This window comes from Esox lucius, chromosome 3 (genome assembly GCF_011004845.1).
Source record: "Esox lucius isolate fEsoLuc1 chromosome 3, fEsoLuc1.pri, whole genome shotgun sequence".
NCBI classification, from domain to species: Eukaryota; Metazoa; Chordata; class Actinopteri; order Esociformes; family Esocidae; genus Esox; species Esox lucius.
Genome location: NC_047571.1, coordinates 20,679,657 through 20,698,649, shown reverse-complemented (window position 1 = coordinate 20,698,649; position 18,993 = coordinate 20,679,657). Strand labels below are relative to the sequence as shown.

The 18,993-nt window shown below is 42.7% G+C and overlaps 1 protein-coding gene across 2 annotated transcripts; it reads right to left on the bottom strand.

Annotated features, from left to right (window-relative positions):
- Positions 1-6: 6 nt before the first annotated feature.
- Positions 7-18,073, bottom strand: LOC105020301 (serine/threonine-protein kinase tousled-like 1-B). 2 transcript variants are annotated; one of them, XM_010887219.3, is made up of 22 exons: positions 17,698-18,073; positions 15,822-15,943; positions 11,911-11,979; positions 11,529-11,567; positions 11,355-11,430; positions 11,022-11,065; positions 10,612-10,713; positions 10,437-10,523; positions 10,136-10,228; positions 8,049-8,159; positions 7,828-7,964; positions 7,553-7,738; positions 7,411-7,477; positions 7,192-7,289; positions 6,893-6,974; positions 6,693-6,784; positions 6,496-6,585; positions 6,189-6,358; positions 5,959-6,094; positions 5,765-5,876; positions 5,564-5,671; positions 7-2,575 (listed from the first exon to the last, which is right to left on the bottom strand). In XM_010887219.3, exons 1-22 carry the CDS (start codon positions 17,822-17,824, stop codon positions 2,426-2,428), a joined length of 2,298 nt encoding a protein of 765 aa, XP_010885521.1. In that variant the 5' UTR covers positions 17,825-18,073; the 3' UTR covers positions 7-2,425. The 2 variants fall into 2 exon arrangements, with proteins under 2 accessions (XP_010885521.1, XP_010885526.1); XM_010887224.4 differs by lacking the exon at positions 11,529-11,567 and having other exon boundaries at positions 17,698-18,072.
- Between the last annotated feature and the right edge of the window lie 920 nt (positions 18,074-18,993).

Here is an 18,993-nt window from a genome sequence, read left to right as displayed (position 1 = left end):
GAGCACTGATTGGCCTAGACATTTATCTCAGGGAAATTCAAATGACAACAAGCATGTTTGAAACAGAGATGTATTGTTTTCTCTATTTTTTGCTTTGATAATGTTTATAGAATGAGTCAACATTATTTAGGTATAAGTTAACAGAATTCACACAAGTGAGGTTTTTACTGGACAGTTACCTTAACACACAATCAATGACAATGCCATACACAAGTTGTAAGATCTCCCTATGACAGCTGTTACTATAGTATTATGCAGGCCTTATGACTGTAAAGTGTTACTGAACAGAGCCTCAAACTGGGCTTTTCCTTCATATGAACAGTTTTATATAACTTTATATATAACACATGGTTTCCAGACAACTAATGAACATTGCTGTGGTAAAACAGTTTGAAGTTATTGGGTCTCCTGGCATACAGAAGCACTATTATTTTCACCACAGAGAGTGAACACTTCATAGGGCCCCTAAAGAGTAAATTATACACTTCAGGATCCTAAATAATGTTCCTCTTCCCACAGGTCTGCAATATCTGTACCTGAGGCAGATCATACAGATTTCCACTAACTAAAAGCGACATCTATATAGCAGCAAAATAAAAATGCCTTTCAGAGCACAAATGAACAACGCGATAATGAGGAACCAAGGATTGGACTCACTAAACCATTGCATGTGCTCAAGGTTTGCACCGGTTATTTCCCTACACAGGACACTAAGGGCAAACGCAAGTTAAACCAATTAGAACAGTAACTACTCAAAGCAACATGAAAAGTGGGGTGAGGTCACGTAACAAAATAGAGTTTCGAAGCATTTTCTTTCATTTAAATCGAGAAAACAACAGGTGCAAACAGAGCACTGGTGAGATTTCAGTAAATCCTGAGTGTGCTGACCCTCTGTACAGACTCTGAGATAGCAGATATGTCACACCTACACATTAAATGTACATTGAATTTCTCCAAACGATTCCTGTATTGAAACCTTAAGTTTTATGATACAGTTGATCCTCATAAGATTACATTGTATTCTGACAAAGAGACTTCATTGCCTGAATAAGTCTTGCACTCAGCACCTTGTACAGGGTAGATGCGATAGAGGTTGATGGAACCCAAACAGTGGGGGAAAGGCACAGTCAAATATTCTGATGTAACCATGCGGATATCCATGGAATCCGTCATGATTTATCGTAACAGACTCAAGTCCAATTTGGATACATTTGGTTGCATAACATTTAGAAGCATTCCCTTTTCAGGTTTAGAAATGACTGCTAAATGCAAAGTCCCCAACCCATACTGGGCTGACATCCATACAAGCATCATAACGATTTTACACAATGTAAAATACACATACAAACTATTTCTTTCCCCCACGTGTTTCCCTAGCATTTCTATCGTTTTGATGGAGTTCCATTGACCTCTTCACCACATCTATGGATCCATGGTGGATCTGAACAGCCTAAGACCAACTTCTTTTACACACCCAGATTGTATTAATCCAGGTGGTATAATTATTGATTCAATATCTAAAAATGTGATTTCATGAACATCGATGACAATTGTCTGACATTAAAGCATAGCTTTAGTTAGCGTATGTCACAACTATTTTAAGAGGATGTGTCCATGAAACCAAATCATTTTGATTCTAAGTGCAATTTAGGATAGGGCTGACGTGGGTCACTGGTCTATTTCTCTGCTCTGGAGATTCAAGGCCCTTCCCAGATTGACCTCTAGCACCAACATACTTGTATAACTGAATGGACTGCACAGGTGTAAGGAACACAGAACATTCCACCTAGCCATTCCATCAGAAGACCTGGTGGACATATTTGGTAAAACATATGTAATCCCTTCAGAGCTACATGAGGTGCTTTCTATAGTACAGTCTAGTGGTCTATTTGGGAATGGGCTTCTGTCCCTTGCAGAGAGGCTGTTTAAATGATGCTGGAAGGGATTCTGATAAACAACAAAACAACACTTGTTGCTTTTTTTGTTTAGGGTTTCCTTCTTCACCAGTAAGAGCCCAGTCCAGCACAAGCAAGGCGTGTGGACTAGCCGTCCTCCATCAAGTCCCCATGGCAACCGACACAGCCTGTCCAATGGCATGCACAATGGGTCGATTCCTCTCTCTTTCTCCATCTCTCCACATCGGTCACTCTCAAAACCACACTTCTGTTCAAGATCACAACACAGTGCAACGTTTCTGCAAAGCTACTTGGCCATGTGCAGTGTCTATACCTCACGCCGTCTGCCCGTCTCTTTCCCTCTGTCATCCAGTCCATTTCAACATATTCAGCCAAACAAATTCACATCCCCGATCCTTTCACAAGCAGCCAGGGGATTCCAAATACCCAATGCCACCTCATTTCCCATATTAGGATAAATTCTGCTCCAGCATTAGCCGTTGGACCTGTCATTCATGTCCGTCAGCCAGTCAGTAAGAGGAGATTGAAGTGGAGGCGGGCTGAAGGGAGCCGGAGGAGTTGGAGCGTCTCATGTGAGGGAGAAGGTATGTGTCAGTGCCCAGCTGGTGAACATCGAAACGATCCTCCTTATGGTAGGCCAAACAGCGCCGGATAAACGCCTGCCAGACAGAGAGGAGAAGGGTATGTTAGTTCATCTACAGAATGTAAGGTGCTAGGTTTATAACAATATGCCCATTCAAAACAAAATGAAATCAGAAAAATAGCAGACAAAGCTTGTAGACTTCAAATAGAAGATGTATGCACCATAGTAGAAAATGTTTTGCATAATAAAAGGTACCAGATGATTCCTATATACAAGTACATGGTTTTAATACTAGCCATCAGCTATTCTTAGCCTTGTGTTACCAGACTCAAATCAAATCGCTGCCTTCACCTACTACTAAGTCAGAAGTAAGCCATTTTTGATGCTATGATGACTACATGTCCACAAGCAACATGTCTAAGCCAACTGGTTCTGGTCCAATTCATCTGGTGATGTCCTTGTGTCAATGACTTCTTTACATGCAATGATTGTCTGGATATGCAACCAGTTACTATACATATAATAAGACTGACTACTTTGTTATACTATGTTCATTTGTCGAAATACTTCTGACATTGAAATGGAGGGACAATATACAAAAAATGTGTTGTAAAAAATGTATTATGGATTAAATACCCTCAAATTAATGCTGACTACCTGCACTTTAAAACCATAGTCCTTCAACAATTTAAATATGAACTACTGGAACACAGGAGGAAAATAAAAACATTAAAGCTATCTTACTGGTATTATCACATTTGGCTATAGGAGTCTATAGGAATGTCTCTTTATTCAGATTACCCAGAAACCCAGGAGTCAGGCAGAAATGGATTACATTTGTAGCAAGCCATGAAAAACATACAAAACATATTACCAGGTGTGGTGGAGCGACTATTTCTCCCGACAGTTTTACAAATTGTCCACCAGGTAGCCACTGGATTAGTCTGATTGAACCTAGCTGACCTGGAACGTCTCTCTAACTTCCTCAGCAACTGGATCCACCAGTCAGCAGAGGCTGATTAGGACAAACTAGTCACGTACATGCTAGTTCATTCCATTTTAATTTTGACTAACTAGTAACATGCATTGAAGTCGGTATGTGCAAACTAGCTAAAGTTAAGTGCTGACACCAGGTACACAAGCAAGTAACATTAGCTTACATTTGGTACAATGTAGTTACCTACATAATCACACTATTGGCTGGACAAAAACATCTTCTAGCTCTGATATGGACAAATAACTACAAAACAAAAGTTTTTTCCTCGTTTTGTACTGCATGTGGAATCACTGCTGTACACCACAGTGAGATGTTTTTTGACAGTTGCCACAAGCAAATTGTTTTTATGACATTGAAGTTTTATGCATATTGAGGATGAAGTGCATCAGCCTGTACTGTAACATCAGCTGAACTGTCTGAAGAGGCAATAAAACTAAAAAAAAGATTCTGCATTTTCCTACAGTTATTCGACGTTATTGGGATTCCTATCTTCACGGGTGATTAAGACTAGACAGCTGATGGAAACTGAGACCTATTTCAAAGCATAAGCCTTTCTAAAACGAGCCATACAAAGCTGGTTTAACAAGGCGTGAACCATGTCTAATTATCTCATTTAAATACACATTTTGTACAACTGAGAATTTAAGAGCAAGATTTCATTGTGTAATATTTTATCTTTTCAGCCCACCAAACTCTACTTGCTAAATAAGTATACACATTGTATTTTCTGGCTTACCACTCCAAATATGAAATCTTTTTCAGCTCATAAGAATTTAAAGAAAGACTTCTGGAGTATACCATGGATAGGTAAGTAAAGAGTTATGACTTAAGAGTTAATAGCATGATTTTTCCATTAATGAGCATTTCCTCAACTTCTTTTTTTTTTTACTGAAATGTGTTTTGAAATGTGTTTTGACTGGATATGAATACTAAATATATTTTTCACCATCAAACTAACTGATTGGATAAATACAGGGTAATGTAAGTTTGCTTACCCTGGCAGAAATTGTCAAATTTTAATTAAGGATAGTGATCATATGAAGCCATCTATTATCACATAGTTGTTTTTTAATCATAATAACAGAAATCACCCAAATGGCCCGGATCAGAAGTTTACACACCCTTGAATGTTTGGCTTGAATGTTTACTGTGCCAATGCCACAAAAAAAGCCTGGTTACAATATGCCCGACAACACCTGGACACACCTCACAGCTTCTGGCACACTGTAATTTAAAGTGACAAGACCAACATAGAGTTTCATGGTCACAACCATAAGCGCTATGTTTAGAGAGGGGTCAACAGGGCCTATAGTGAACAGAATACCATCCCCACTGTGAAGCATGGTGGTGGCTCACTGATGTTTTGGGGGTGTGTGAGCTCTAAAGGCACAGGGAATCTTGTGAAAATTGATTGCAAGATGAATGCAGCATGTTATCAGAAAATACTGACAGACAATTTTCATTCTTCTGCACGAAAGCTGTGCATGGGACGCTCTTGGACTTTCCAGCACGACAATGATCCTAAGCACCAAGCCAAGTTGACCCTCCAGTGGTTACAGCAGAAAAAGGTGAAGGTTCTGGAGTGGCCATCACAGTCTCCTGACCTTAAAATCATAGAGCCACTTTGGGGATATCACAAACGTGCGGTTCATGCAAGACGACCAAAGACTTTGCATGACCTGGAGACATTTTGCCAAGATAAATGGGTATCTATACCACCTGCATGAATTTGGGGCCTCATAGACAACTATTACAATAGACTGCATGGTTTAAATGATTGGCACATCATTGCATTCTGTTTTTATTTACATATTACACAGCGTCCCAACTTTTTGGGAAACAGGGTTGTATTAAAGATCAAATGATTAGCTATGAGATGTAAAAAGACACAGGTCAAGGAACATTTTCTGGAATTCTGTAACATCCTCTTGAATTTATCCGTTTCTCCTCAACACAGAAAACAAGTCACATTCTCAAGATCTGTCACATTCAGACCCTGTCAGAGTCAGAGAAACACTAATGAGTCACTTTAGCCTCTGTGTGTGTGTGTGTGTGTGTGTGTGTCACCTTGGCTTCGGTGCTGGCCTGGGGCTTGGCAGGGAATTGGACCTCGGTGGCTTTGAGGATGGTGTTTTCCTGAAGGATGTCCTGCTGAGACTGGTTGTGGCCAAATGGCTGCATAAACACATACAACATACTCAGTCAAAAGGTTTCAACTTCAGATATTTCAAAAGGGCCCTAATAAGCGCTTGATCCAAGTGTTCTTACCTTCCGTCCATAGAGGCATTGGAAAAAAATTACCCCAACCGACCAGACGTCCACCTTGTTAGAGATCTTAGGAGGCTCCTTGCCCACCACAAAACACTCTGGGGGAAGGTACCTGGACAAGGTGGACAGAAAACATGAACACAAGCAATATACACCAAGCAGAATCTGTGCGCGCATGTGTCTGTTTGCATCACCAGTATGTGCCAGCTCCTTGTGAGGTAAGGTCCATGCCGTCCACTCCATAGTTGTCATCATCCATGATCTTGGACAATCCAAAGTCTGTGATCTTTATCTCTCCACATGCAGTCCCATCCACCAGCAAGATGTTACCTTCACAAACACAGGCAGTGTGACACTTCAGTCTATGTGTAACCTTACAAATTCTATGAACGTCTGTGTGCGCGCGCAGCGTCTATGTATCTACCTGGTTTGAGGTCGTAGTGTATGATAGGGGGCTTGATCTCGTTGAGGTATCGCAGGGCATTGACTATCTGCATGACGATAGACCGCGCCTCCTTCTCAGACATCAGTTTATTCTGTTTCAGATAGAAGTCCAGGTCGTTCCCCTCACAGAACTCCAGAACGGTACAGAACCTAGGGGGGGAGAGAAAGCCAGAGGACAAGGGGTTCCATTAACTGGAGCCTACAAGGCATTTCATCTCAGCTCCTTTCCCTCCATATCTTGTCCCCTTGAAGGAAGTGAATTAGTTTTGTACTAAAAAGCCAATTACGTGTCGGTATCCAGGGAAAAGTAGTCATAAAGTTTGACTATTCTGGGATGGTCCAGCTGTTTGTGTATCCGGTACTCTCTACAGGCATGCCTGGAACAGGAAATAAGTGTGTAAGAACTGGATCTGATCAAATCAGGTCTCCAAATGGTAGAATGTTTTTCTCTTGACGTTGGCCCATGGGGGCAGACAGGACCTACTTGTGGTAGTTCTCCTTCTTCTCCTCCCTCCAGTTCTTGTTCAGTTGGTGGATTTTAACAGCTGCATAGCGCTGCTCAAACAGGTCAAAAGCCTTGAAAACACAGAAAACATCAGACAAACATACACAACCATAGTTGTAGAAGAGATAAAGAATCTCTCAACAATCATTCACAAGCATTTACTAGTAGTAAATGTGTACCTTATATACTTCACTGAAGCCTCCTCTGCCCAACAGATGCAACAGCAAGTACCTCTCATTGAGAGTGGGGTGGTCTTTAAACCTGGAAGACAGAAAAAAGACTGGGTCAGCTGCTTCCTATAACAAATATGAATTGTTTACTGAATTTACAGCGACAAGAACATCTCTAAATTCTAGAAAACCGTTGATGAACTGGCCATTCAGGCATGTTGTTGCTACAACTACTGGCCTCAGGGATGGGTTTTGCTGCAAGCCACAGTCAGGGGTTTCTATGTAAATGTATCCTGTCCTATACTTACGATGAGCTATCCTCGTTGTTGATCCGCTTCAGCTCTCTGATGTGGAGGTTCCTCACCCTCTCTAATCGCTCCAACTCTGCCTGGATCTCTGCCTCCTCCTGAGAAACCGTCACAAACAAATTATTTAGTCAGACAGTCACAAGCTCATCAGTCAGTCAAATTTTATTGTAATCATTAACAAAAAAAAGAAAGAAAACTTTCTGATTTGTTGTGACTGACTTTCTTAAGGTGTCCCAGACGAAGCTTGAAGATCTCCTCCTGCTCATGATACTCAGCCAGGGTCAACCTAACAACACGTTGATAAGTCACAACAGCAACATCACAACAGTCGGAGTGTGTGTGTGTGTGTGTGTGTACTCACATCTGGGGCAGAGAGGGTTTGAGGAAGGGGTCGGGGTCATTGCCATTGACAACCTTGGTCTTGCGTTGTTTGGGTTCAGAGGTGGTTGCCAGGGAGAGGGAAGGGGAGGAGGGGGGCTTCCTCTTGGCCAGCAGTTTCCTCTGTCGCTCGATCTCCTCTCTCTGCTGGTTGACGCCTTCCTGCTGCCTACACACATTCATTAAGAAGCATTTCATTCTGCTCTGGAAAACAGACCCATACAAGTATAAGTTGGATGATAAAGTGCATGATCCCACTTGACGAGGTTCTGGAATGCGTATCCGTCGGTCCACTGCTCAGTGTAGGAGGCTCCGTGTCGTACAGTGGTGAAGTGACCCAGTCTCAGACGGTCCTGCATGCTCTTCTCTCGGCACGACTGTTTCTCCTGGGTGCTCTACAAAAACACATGCAGACGGGTTACACACAATGTCACGATGGACACACGTCAGGAAGACCAGAAATCCCAAACACACCGCACCTTCTCTATGAGGAGTTTCTTGCTCATGGTGATGCATTTGTTCAGCCTTTCCTTGTATTTCTCCAGTAGTTTCTGCTGTTCATCTATCTGCCGCCTCAAGTCACAGTTCGCCTAGGGGGAGAAAATTATCCTAAATAAAATTTACCAATGCACAGTACACACGATACATACCACAATAAGGGTTGAAGATAACCAAGTGGTTAGTGTTAGGGCCAGTAATGGAAAGACAACCAAGTGGTTGGTGTTAGGGCCAGTAATGGAAAGACAACCAAGTGGTTAGTGTTAGGGCCAGTAATGGAAAGACAACCAAGGGGTTAGTGTTAGGGCCAGTAATGGAAAGACAACCAAGTGGTTGGTGTTAGGGCCTGTAATGGAAAGACAACCAAGTGGTTGGTGTTAGGGCCAGTAATGGAAAGACAACCAAGTGGTTGGTGTTAGGGCCAGTAATGGAAAGACAACCAAGTGGTTGGTGTTAGGGCCAGTAATGGAAAGACAACCAAGTGGTTAGTGTTAGGGCCAGTAATGGAAAGACAACCAAGTGGTTAGTGTTAGGGCCAGTAATGGAAAGACAACCAAGTGGTTGGTGTTAGGGCCAGTAATGGAAAGACAACCAAGTGGTTGGTGTTAGGGCCAGTAATGGAAAGACAACCAAGTGGTTGGTGTTAGGGCCAGTAATGGAAAGACAACCAAGTGGGTGGTGTTAGGGCCAGTAATGGAAAGACAACCAAGTGGTTAGTGTTAGGGCCAGTAATGGAAAGACAACCAAGTGGTTGGTGTTAGGGCCAGTAATGGAAAGACAACCAAGTGGTTAGTGTTAGGGCCAGTAATGGAATGACAACCAAGTGGTTAGTGTTAGGGCCAGTAATGGAAAGACAACCAAGTGGTTGGTGTTAGGGCCAGTAATGGAAAGACAACCAAGTGGTTGGTGTTAGGGCCAGTAATGGAAAGACAACCAAGTGGTTGGTGTTAGGGCCTGTAATGGAAAGACAACCAAGTGGGTGGTGTTAGGGCCAGTAATGGAAAGACAACCAAGTGGTTAGTGTTAGGGCCTGTAATGGAAAGCAGGTGGAAAAACCGGTCGTTGTGCCCATGGGGCCTTAGCTTGAAGTGAATTTGACAAGGCTATTATTAAGCAGTACACATTCCCAGAACTATTAAATTATATTGTACGATCTTTAATCACAAACAATATTAAAAGAAACAGTATTATTAAATATATTGTTTATATTGGGCTGACATTCTCCTTTTATCATTAGCCTTTCCAGTGCCACTGATTTCCCCTTGATAACACAAATGCACCATGGTGTCAAACTGCAGTACAAGCTACAGCAGGCACTGTGCCACCAGCTCCTGCCAACTTCAACCAGGACCTTTTAATACCTAACCACTCTTGCTATACCTAATTTAATAATGCAAAACAGTATATAGAAATGAACTGATATTTCATGTATTGTTTTGCAAAGCCATTTGAATACTTTGGCTTTCTAGCTTGTAGGTAATAAACAACATTCAGAACATTCAGAGAACGCTACCTCAGCACACCCTGAAATGTGTTAACTGATACACTGGGTTAGCTAATTGATTAGTAGGAAGATACTTGCACTCAATACTATAAGTGGCTCTGAATAACAAACTGCTAAATTCCTTAATTGTTCAATGTAAATAACCAAGCTGCGCTGCATCAGTCGTCCTTTTGGATTCTGTTGAATCTAAAGACTGTTTACACATGATTGCAGCTGAATCTATGTAAATGTTGTTGATCTGTAGAATACCAGTCCCACATGGAAGTTAAATAGATAGTATGCGCTATTGCCACAGAGAACCCACTGAAACAAACTGAATAATTACCCAGTGCATGCTCACACATTTTCCTAGTTTACCCATTTCATCAAGATCCTCAATTCAAATTTAGGGACAACCATTATGTTGTTACTAATACTAGGTTCAATTGATGTTTTGGTTCAGTACGATCCCTGTTGAAGTTGTACATAAAGGCCGCTGTCTTTCCAAATATAGGCAGTAAAACTAGAAAGAAAAACACGTTGAGTATGTTCAGCTACCTTCCCCAAACCAGCAAGAAAACCTACCCTGAGCAGGTCGTCGATGCGCCCCTCTTTCTTCTCCAGGTCCAGACTCTTGTTGCTCTCCAGAGCAGCAAGTTTCAGAGCTGTCAACTCCGTCTGGACCGAGGAAGGAGAGGGAAAAGTAGCAATTAATGGCAAACAAGTCAGATAATAGCATGAGGTGTCTGTCATATGTGGAGTGAATGTGTTTGTCATGAGTGAGGAGTGAATAAAAGGATGGCTTTGACTTTTGATGAGTGAGAGAGAAGGTGGTGTTTGTCATATATTGGAAGGAAGAAAGGCAACTGAAGAGTGTGACTCTTACCTGCACACACTTGCTGGAGGAGGCTTTGTGGTTCATCAGGTGTTCTCCAAAACACAGACTCGTAGGGGAGGAACTGTTCTGTCTGACCTATTGACATACATATCCAACAATGTTCTAAGCAACGGGATAAAACGGCAAAGCTCAAAAAGCTCTTCCAGCATGTTTTTATACATACGATGGATCCTGGTGTAGAGAGAGCACCATGGTGAGAATTCTGTGGTGAGCGGAGGACCTGTGGTAGAGCCCTCACTGGACTGGAGCCATTTCCCCCCTGGAACTACACACAGGAAATAGCAAGATGAACAGGATGTGACATCATATACATATAGCCCTGAAAAATCTAAGTGAACCAGGCCAGGGCAAGTCTCCCTTTCCATTCTCTTCTAAATCATCCAGTGCCTCAGGATGGGAAATTAGACTGAAAGTCAAAAACAACTGTACTTATTCGATCATTACACCCAGACCCAATCAACACATGGTCTCATCAGATTTCCTCCTGGGCTAGACCAACCAGGTAGCCGTGTGGATAGATATAAAGGTCCATCTAAACAAGAGGGCCAACCTTGTACATAATACAACACTCACGTCGAAGTAGTCACTGATCTTGGGCCCCCGTGTGGAAGTCTTCCCTGTAGAGGAGAACACAAAGCAGATACCAGGTTAGCAATGCATAACACTGCATAGCGTAAACATCACAGCAGATAGAGAGGAAAGCATAGCTCAAGGACCTCACAAAAGAATTCAATAAGGGCACTGTATTAGTTTTTGACAGTGATTCCAGGGTGCATTCAGAAAAAGCATTTTTCCAGAATAATACCCCAACTAAGGATAGAGAGCTTTCAAAGTGACTATGAAATGGACATATCTAGCACCAACAATGTTTAGAATTAGAGGATTTATGTTGTGTAGGCGTCATACCTTGGCTGCTCTCCGATTGGGTGTCAGCTTTCCTCTTCCTTCCTCGGGACGACTCAGAGTGTTTCTTTTCAGGGGTCTGAGAAGAAACAAATAAGAAATCACTTCTCTGACACTGGCTTGTGTGTAAATGTGTGAGTGGGTAGGGACAAAAAAACAGAAAGGAAGACTACATACAGAGTATGCAGGAGAACTCCCTCTCTTCATATCAGAGTTCTAGGGAGAGAAAGATAACAGTAGCGAGAGTAGAAGAGTGCAGGAAAGGAAAGACAGTGAAAACAAGGCGAGAAAGGGTGGAAAGAGAGAGATTAAGGTGGGTCATGCAAGGGCAAACAAAGATAGTATCAGTCTCCTGCTCAGCTGTCCATTGTTCCAGAAATTAAAATGGCTACACAGACAAAATGCCTGCTGCTCTGTCTCCACACAAACAAAATGGCGCCTTTTCTTTAAGAAGAGAGTAAGCCACCTGTGATATGGTGTGACATCTAATCACTGGAACTAGGACAGCTCCCTCCCTCACTGACAGTGCCTCTGCATAGTGTCTCTCTCGCTCTCTCACCTCTGACTCCTTGTCGCTGGAGGAGCCCAGACTGCCATAGCTGTGATTGGAGCACTCATTGGCCAGACCCTGGATATAGAAAAATCAGACCGTTTTTTTTACAGTGTAATGTTATGAGTGTGTACATTTCAAAAAACATTTTGGGTGTATCTGGTATGATTTAAAATGGACGTGTAACAGTGCATCGATACATATCAATGCACTGGTAGTTTGCATCGATGTGAAATGACACAACAGTTTTGTATTGTGAATTGGTTGTTTTAAGTAGAAAGTCACGACAATGGGACTCAGGGGATTGGCTGAAACGATAAAATGCATGCACAGTATTGTTAAGAGCATAGCTTGAGAACCGAGAAGAAAATCAACAGACACCACCCGCCGAAAGCAGGTAAATTGAGCTAGTCGCCAAATTTAGCTAGTGGCTACATTTGCTACACACTGCCAAATCAACTAAAACAGACCAACACGACAACGTCAACAAACAACTCATTTTTTAACACTCGTCCTGTCATCATCCCATCCCCAAACCAGGCTCGATTTGCAAGCACAAGATTCAACAGAACAGAGCCGCCTGCTGAGTAACAGTTGGATTCGCCAGGCAGAACCATGAGCACAGGACCGTGGTGTAGGCTTCGTGGTCGGGCCAATTCTAAATGCCACCGCGAGGAAAGAAACGGCTTCACTCAACCGCGTCTGTAGTTATCTACCTACTGGCACGGAATCACGAAAACCTTCATGTCATTCAGTAATAGGGGAGTTGTTTGCACAGCTGGATTAACTTATCGGCAGGAGCGTAAAAGAAAAAGAACAGGCGGACAAAAAGGCGCTCCTGTACTTTGTGTCTGTACATGTTCTACGTAATTTGATAAATCATTTCCAAGGCTGTTTTGTGTTAACAAGATGCTTTTTTTTTGTACGATAGCAAACGAGATTTAGCCCACTACCGAGCAAGTTAACAAGACCAATAAGTCAAGTACAGTGTAAGCTGTTAACACGGAAGGATGGTCCTAGGTGAACAGCCATCTCTGAAAGATTCTTCAATTTGAAATTTAAAAAAATCTTGTCATTCAAAAATTCTGTTCGGTGTCTTAACGTTTGGGAGAACATTCAGATGTGTATACGGGAGAGGGAGATGTCAAACTGTATTCTGGGAGAATTGTGTGTTATAATGAGTACGAGGGACAGATTTTTGTGTCATGTACTGGACGGTGCCTGAATCGTATTTCAGCAACATTAGGGGAAAGGCCAATACATTGACCCACTGCCCAGTGTATCGATAAAGTATTGTATCGCTGTCACACTTTAGATAAACCTTGCATGTTAAGGGCTCTACACTGAAATGTTCTAAAAGGTGTATTGGCTCCTAAGTTGAAAATAAAGGTAGAACCATTACAATTAAGAACACAATTAAGTTTCTGAGGCATGAATAAACAGAGAACTATGTAAATACATAAGTGTATTGCATTACAGACATAGCCTACATTGTCCACATAGTGAATCCTAGCCACATTTGAAGGACATGTTCTGAAGAAGCTCCAACTTTTCCCTTCAGATATTTCCCTAGGTAGCACAGCAAAATAATTGGTATAATAAGCTTCCATACAGTAGTACCGTTGAGCCCAGATGTGTTATATTATTTTACAGTGCCTTTGGAAAGTATTCAGACCCCTTCCCTTTCTCCACATATTGTTGTGTTATGGACTTCATTCAAAATTGATTAAATATTATTTTTATGCCATATTTCTTGCCATCTGCCGTTCGGGCCAAAGCGGAAAACAGATTTAGAAATGTGTGCCAATTTATTGATATTAAAAACTGAACTCTCATCTACATAATTTAGAAAGGCACACACCTATCTACCTAAGGCCCCAAACTGCACAGTGCATGTCATAGCAAAAACAAGCCATGAAGTCCACGAAACTCTCCGTAGACCACAGAGATGTGATTTGTGTTGAGGCATTGATCTCGGGAAGGTTGAAATAATAATAATAAATATTTCCCAGGAGGAAAGTGGGCTCCATCATTGTGAAACGGAAGATTGTCATACCACACTCATTTTTCATACAGCCGGCTACTTGGCCAAACCAGGCAACCTACGTAACGAGGCAAGCGCGGCCTCAGTCAGGGAGTTTACCAAGAACGCATTGGCCACTCTGCCACAAGGACAACCACCTCTGCAACATTCCATCAACCAGGCTTTAATTTTGTAGAGTGGCTAGCAGAAAATCACTACTTAGTAAAAGGCATACAACATGCCACCTGAAAGACAGGAGAACATGTGGAAAAAGATTTCCTCAGTTCTGATGAGACCATAATAAATCCATTACACCTGAATGCCAAGCACTACGTCTGAAGAAGACAAGGTACCGCTCATCACCAACCATCCCTAGGTTGAAGCATGGGTGGAGTATCATGCTATGGCGATGGGGGGGAGTCTCATGCTATGGCGATGGGGGGAGTCTCATGCTATGGCGATGGGGGGAGTCTCATGCTATGGCGATGGGGGGAGTCTCATGCTATGGCGATGTGGGGGGGGGGGGGGGGGGGGGGGAGTCTCATGCTATGGCGATGGGGGGGGGGGGGGGGGGGGGGGGGGGGAGTCTCATGCTATGGCGATGGGGGGGGTCTCATGCTATGGCGATGGGGGGGGAGTCTCATGCTATGGCGATGGGGGGAGTCTCATGCTATGGCGATGGGGGGAGTCTCATGCTATGGCGATGGGGGGGGGAGTCTCATGCTATGGCGATGGGGGGGAGTCTCATGCTATGGCGATGGGGGGGGAGTCTCATGCTATGGCGATGGGGGGGAGTCTCATGCTATGGCGATGGGGGGGAGTCTCATGCTATGGCGATGGGGGGAGTCTCATGCTATGGCGATGGGGGGAGTCTCATGCTATAGCGATGGGGGGAGTCTCATGCTATGGCGATGGGGGGAGTCTCATGCTATGGCGATGGGGCGAGTATCATGCTATGGCGATGGGGCGAGTATCATGCTATGGCGATGGGGCGAGTATCATGCTATGGCGATGGGGCGAGTATCATGCTATGGCGATGGGGCGAGTATCATGCTATGGCGATGGGGCGAGTATCATGCTATGGCGATGGGGCGAGTATCATGCTATGGCGATGGGGCGAGTATCATGCTATGGCGATGGGGCGAGTATCATGCTATGGCGATGGGGCGAGTATCATGCTATGGCGATGGGGCGAGTATCATGCTATGGCGATGGGGCGAGTATCATGCTATGGCGATGGGGCGAGTATCATGCTATGGCGATGGGGCGAGTATCATGCTATGGCGATGGGGCGAGTATCATGCTATGGCGATGGGGCGAGTATCATGTTATGGCGATGGGGCGAGTATCATGCTATGGCGATGGGGCGAGTATCATGCTATGGCGATGTGTCTCAGCAGCAGAGACAGGGAGACTGGTCAGGATTGAGGAAAGGATGCAACAGAGCAAAACACAGAGAAGCCCTTGAAGAAAACCTTATCCAGACCGCACAGGACCTCAGACTGGGCCCATGATTCATCTTTCATCACAAAAATGACCTGAGACTTTATGACCACAGTTCACTGATGCCATCCAATCTGACAGAGCTTAAAGGATCTTCAAGGGAGAATGGGAGACTGCTCAAATCCAGGTGTGTCCAGATGTCATACTCAGGAAGCTTGTTCGCTGCCAAAGGCACTTCTACAAAGTACTAAATAAATGTACTGAATTCTTACATAAATGCAATATCATTTTAATACAAATTTTCATTATGAGGCAGTGTGATTTTTTTTTCTTTAACCAATTATAAATTAAGTCTATAAAACAACAGAATGTTGAGTAAGTGAAGGGGTCCGAATCGTTTTTAAAGGCACTGTATGTGTTGGGTAGTAATAGCATTATAAAGTGTGTCTTTCACCTTGGCACCCCCGCTGGCACTGCCGGTGCTTCCTACGGTGTTGCCGCTGACCGCGCCCATGAATCTGGCCTCCAGAAGCTCCTGCCTGCGAGGGTCCAGGCTGTGGAGCTCCTCCATGGGGCCTACACAAAAACATAAGACAAGGCTACATAATGCGTTTGGCTATATAAAGACACAGCAAACTGCAACAGATGTCAAATAACCACCTAAGTTTGACAACTGCAAATTATTTGAGTGCTGTGAACTTACAAATTCCATATACCATATGTTTCTATCAAAGAGACAAAGTCATCCATACATATATTTTCTATGTATAAGTGGTCCTGAGAGTTAAACCCACTAGCTTGGCTTTGCTCTAGCAACAGAGAATATCCTGGCCCCCAAAACCTTGTGGTGGGGTATTTAATAACACTAGTGTTAATTAATTCCAACAGTATAACACTTCAGTTGCAAAGTGTTTCGTGATAATTTTTTTTTACAGAACAGACAGGGGCCTACTAGAATTTTGTACAATAGAAAATATGTAAGATGACACTGTCTCTCCTCTTGCTGTTTGTTTGGAAACTGCTAAAAGAAACGTGGCAAAATGTACATTTTATTTGGTGAAATACATTGACATCCTTTACAGTGAGCAATTAATGACCATTAAAACAAACTGGGGGCCACAAGTATGTTAAACTAATTGTTCTTCTGGCTTTATCTAGTTTCTTAGTGACTTTTACCTTGCAGGCTTCCTGACTAGATATTTGCAACCTTGCTCAAGCTGCATTTTCCATGCCATGTAAACAATAAGGTTTCTGATGTGGAAATGTGCAATTAGTTTCCTAATGCGACCTGGAAATGGACAGCACTAAGCTACAACGAGTCAGCTATATGTTTGGCTGTGTGGACAAAGCATAGCAGTGAGTATTGGATACAGGAATGGACAAGCAGGACAGGACTTTGCCACTGTCAATCACAAAAACACACAACATGGAATGCCAAACACTCAGACATACAATCCTGGCCTTCACTCACATCCCTGGCCTTGCGACATGTTCAAGTAAAGTGAAACCATACAGGAGTAATAAAGAATAGACAAGCACTAAAATATTCCCACAGGAATACCACATCCAAGCTTCCTGTTGACCCCAGTCCAACAGGAAAGCATAGATACATTGTTATTTCCATTTGGAATAGTTAGCAACAGTAACCAATTTGTTACACTTACGTAGCCTTTGACAGACTTCCGTTCTGCCGTTTGGCACCTGACAGAGTCACTCGGATTCTGTTGCCAACAATGACAACAAGAGAGCTTCAAATTTCAACAATATTAACTTATTTGATTGACTAAGGTCTATGTTGTTCCTTAGCTGTTATAACAAGGCATTTGAATTTATCCCAACTCAATGGATGTTGGACTTACATGCGAGCTGTTTGACAGAAGGCCAAAGGTACTGAACTCATCCACAGCTGTGTAACTAGCTCCTGCTGCAACATTGTTAATAAGGTTAAAAAGCTAGGTAACTCGAGCTTCATAAACAACAACGCCTTGGTTGGCTGTCATGCTCATTTCCAATTAAATCGGTCTGTTACCAAATATAACTGTTAATTAGCTAATGCTCTCGGTACTCCAACTGAGTGGTGACATAATGCATTAGACTACTGACTGCACTAACTACTGAGTACTGTCAAGGTACTGACGTTAACTAACACTGGCTAGCTACCTACCTACTGAAGCTACTAACGTTACTGACAGTGTAAGTGGCAAGGCTCGGCCATCAATTCTCGGCATCCATTCGCATAATTTTTTCCGTCGAATTGGGGCGATCAAACTGGAAACAGACCCTATTTCCGATCGAACAGACTTAGACGATTGACAGGGTTTCCGAATTACCTTCCTTGGTCTTGGCGGTCGACGTTATGTGTTGTTGAGAAATCGTTGGGGACGAGGATAGCTGTGACCAAGATGGCGTCGCCTCCAAACTTCCACCACCACTTCCACTGTTACTTTGGACACTCATGAAGCCACTTTACTAGTGAAAGAGCAAACTGACACACGGGCGTCCGTGCAAATCCGAATATCCAAATTTGCATCCACAAAGAGCACCTGTTACATTGCCACGACAGTCAACCTAATTTTGCACATTTTTGTAAACATATTTTGTCAAGCTTTCTATGCAGCGCGTTTTCGTCTTGAAGTAGCATGCTAGGATAAAATGTAACCTTTGCATCGATCGCGCGGCTGTCAGCATCAGTTCGCGAACAGGGCTCCAGTCCTGGAAACGGCTATCGCGAGGTTAGTGCCATAGAAATAGAACGAATAGAACCAATATGTTCAACTACAATAATGCAATGCACCATTACAGTTATAATTTTCGAAGAATGTATGTTTATTACCTGTAATCAACATACATCTAACCTTCTACTCAATATGTTTTAACTATGTGTGTTTTAATTAAACAAACGTAATGTCCATATTGTATTCTTTACCTATATATGCAACTCTAAAGTAATCAGCTACCAAAAACGTGTACATAGCAAACATGTGTTGACAGATCCTCTATTAAACCTAAATCTATGATTGGCGCGCACCTAGCTGGTGCTGTGGATGAGATGATGCGAAAACAATGAAGCGACACCCCAAAAATGGCCGAATGTCACATAACTTCACCTCTCCTCGTTCAGAGAAAAAATGTATAACGAAAAAGCCTAGAAAGTAAATTTAAATAAACTACAAGTTCTTATTATTTTATACATAGAAATACCAACAACACATTAAACAGAACATTAAATACACTTTATTTTTATATGTTATTATTTTTTTAGGCTACACAGCCAGAAATGCAATGAAATGTAAACGTGTGTGTGTGTGTGTGTGTGTGTGTGAGCGAGAGAGAGAGAGAGAGATTTCATGCAAACCAATGCATAGGCTACTCTGAGTTGAAATCTTAAGATATTGTTGAGCATTGTCATATTTGCTGATGTATAAAAGCCATCCTGTAAAATAAAACACATGAACATCCATGAAGCAGGAAGACACTGATATGATCTAAAGATGGAGAAAATGCTTTGTTACAAATCTCATGCAATGCATCAGGATGCAGCTAGGCTGTATAGTTAAACATTCTGTTTTTGTGGTGAAGCTTTTGTGATCACTGTTGAACTCACATACCTATACACACGTTATCCC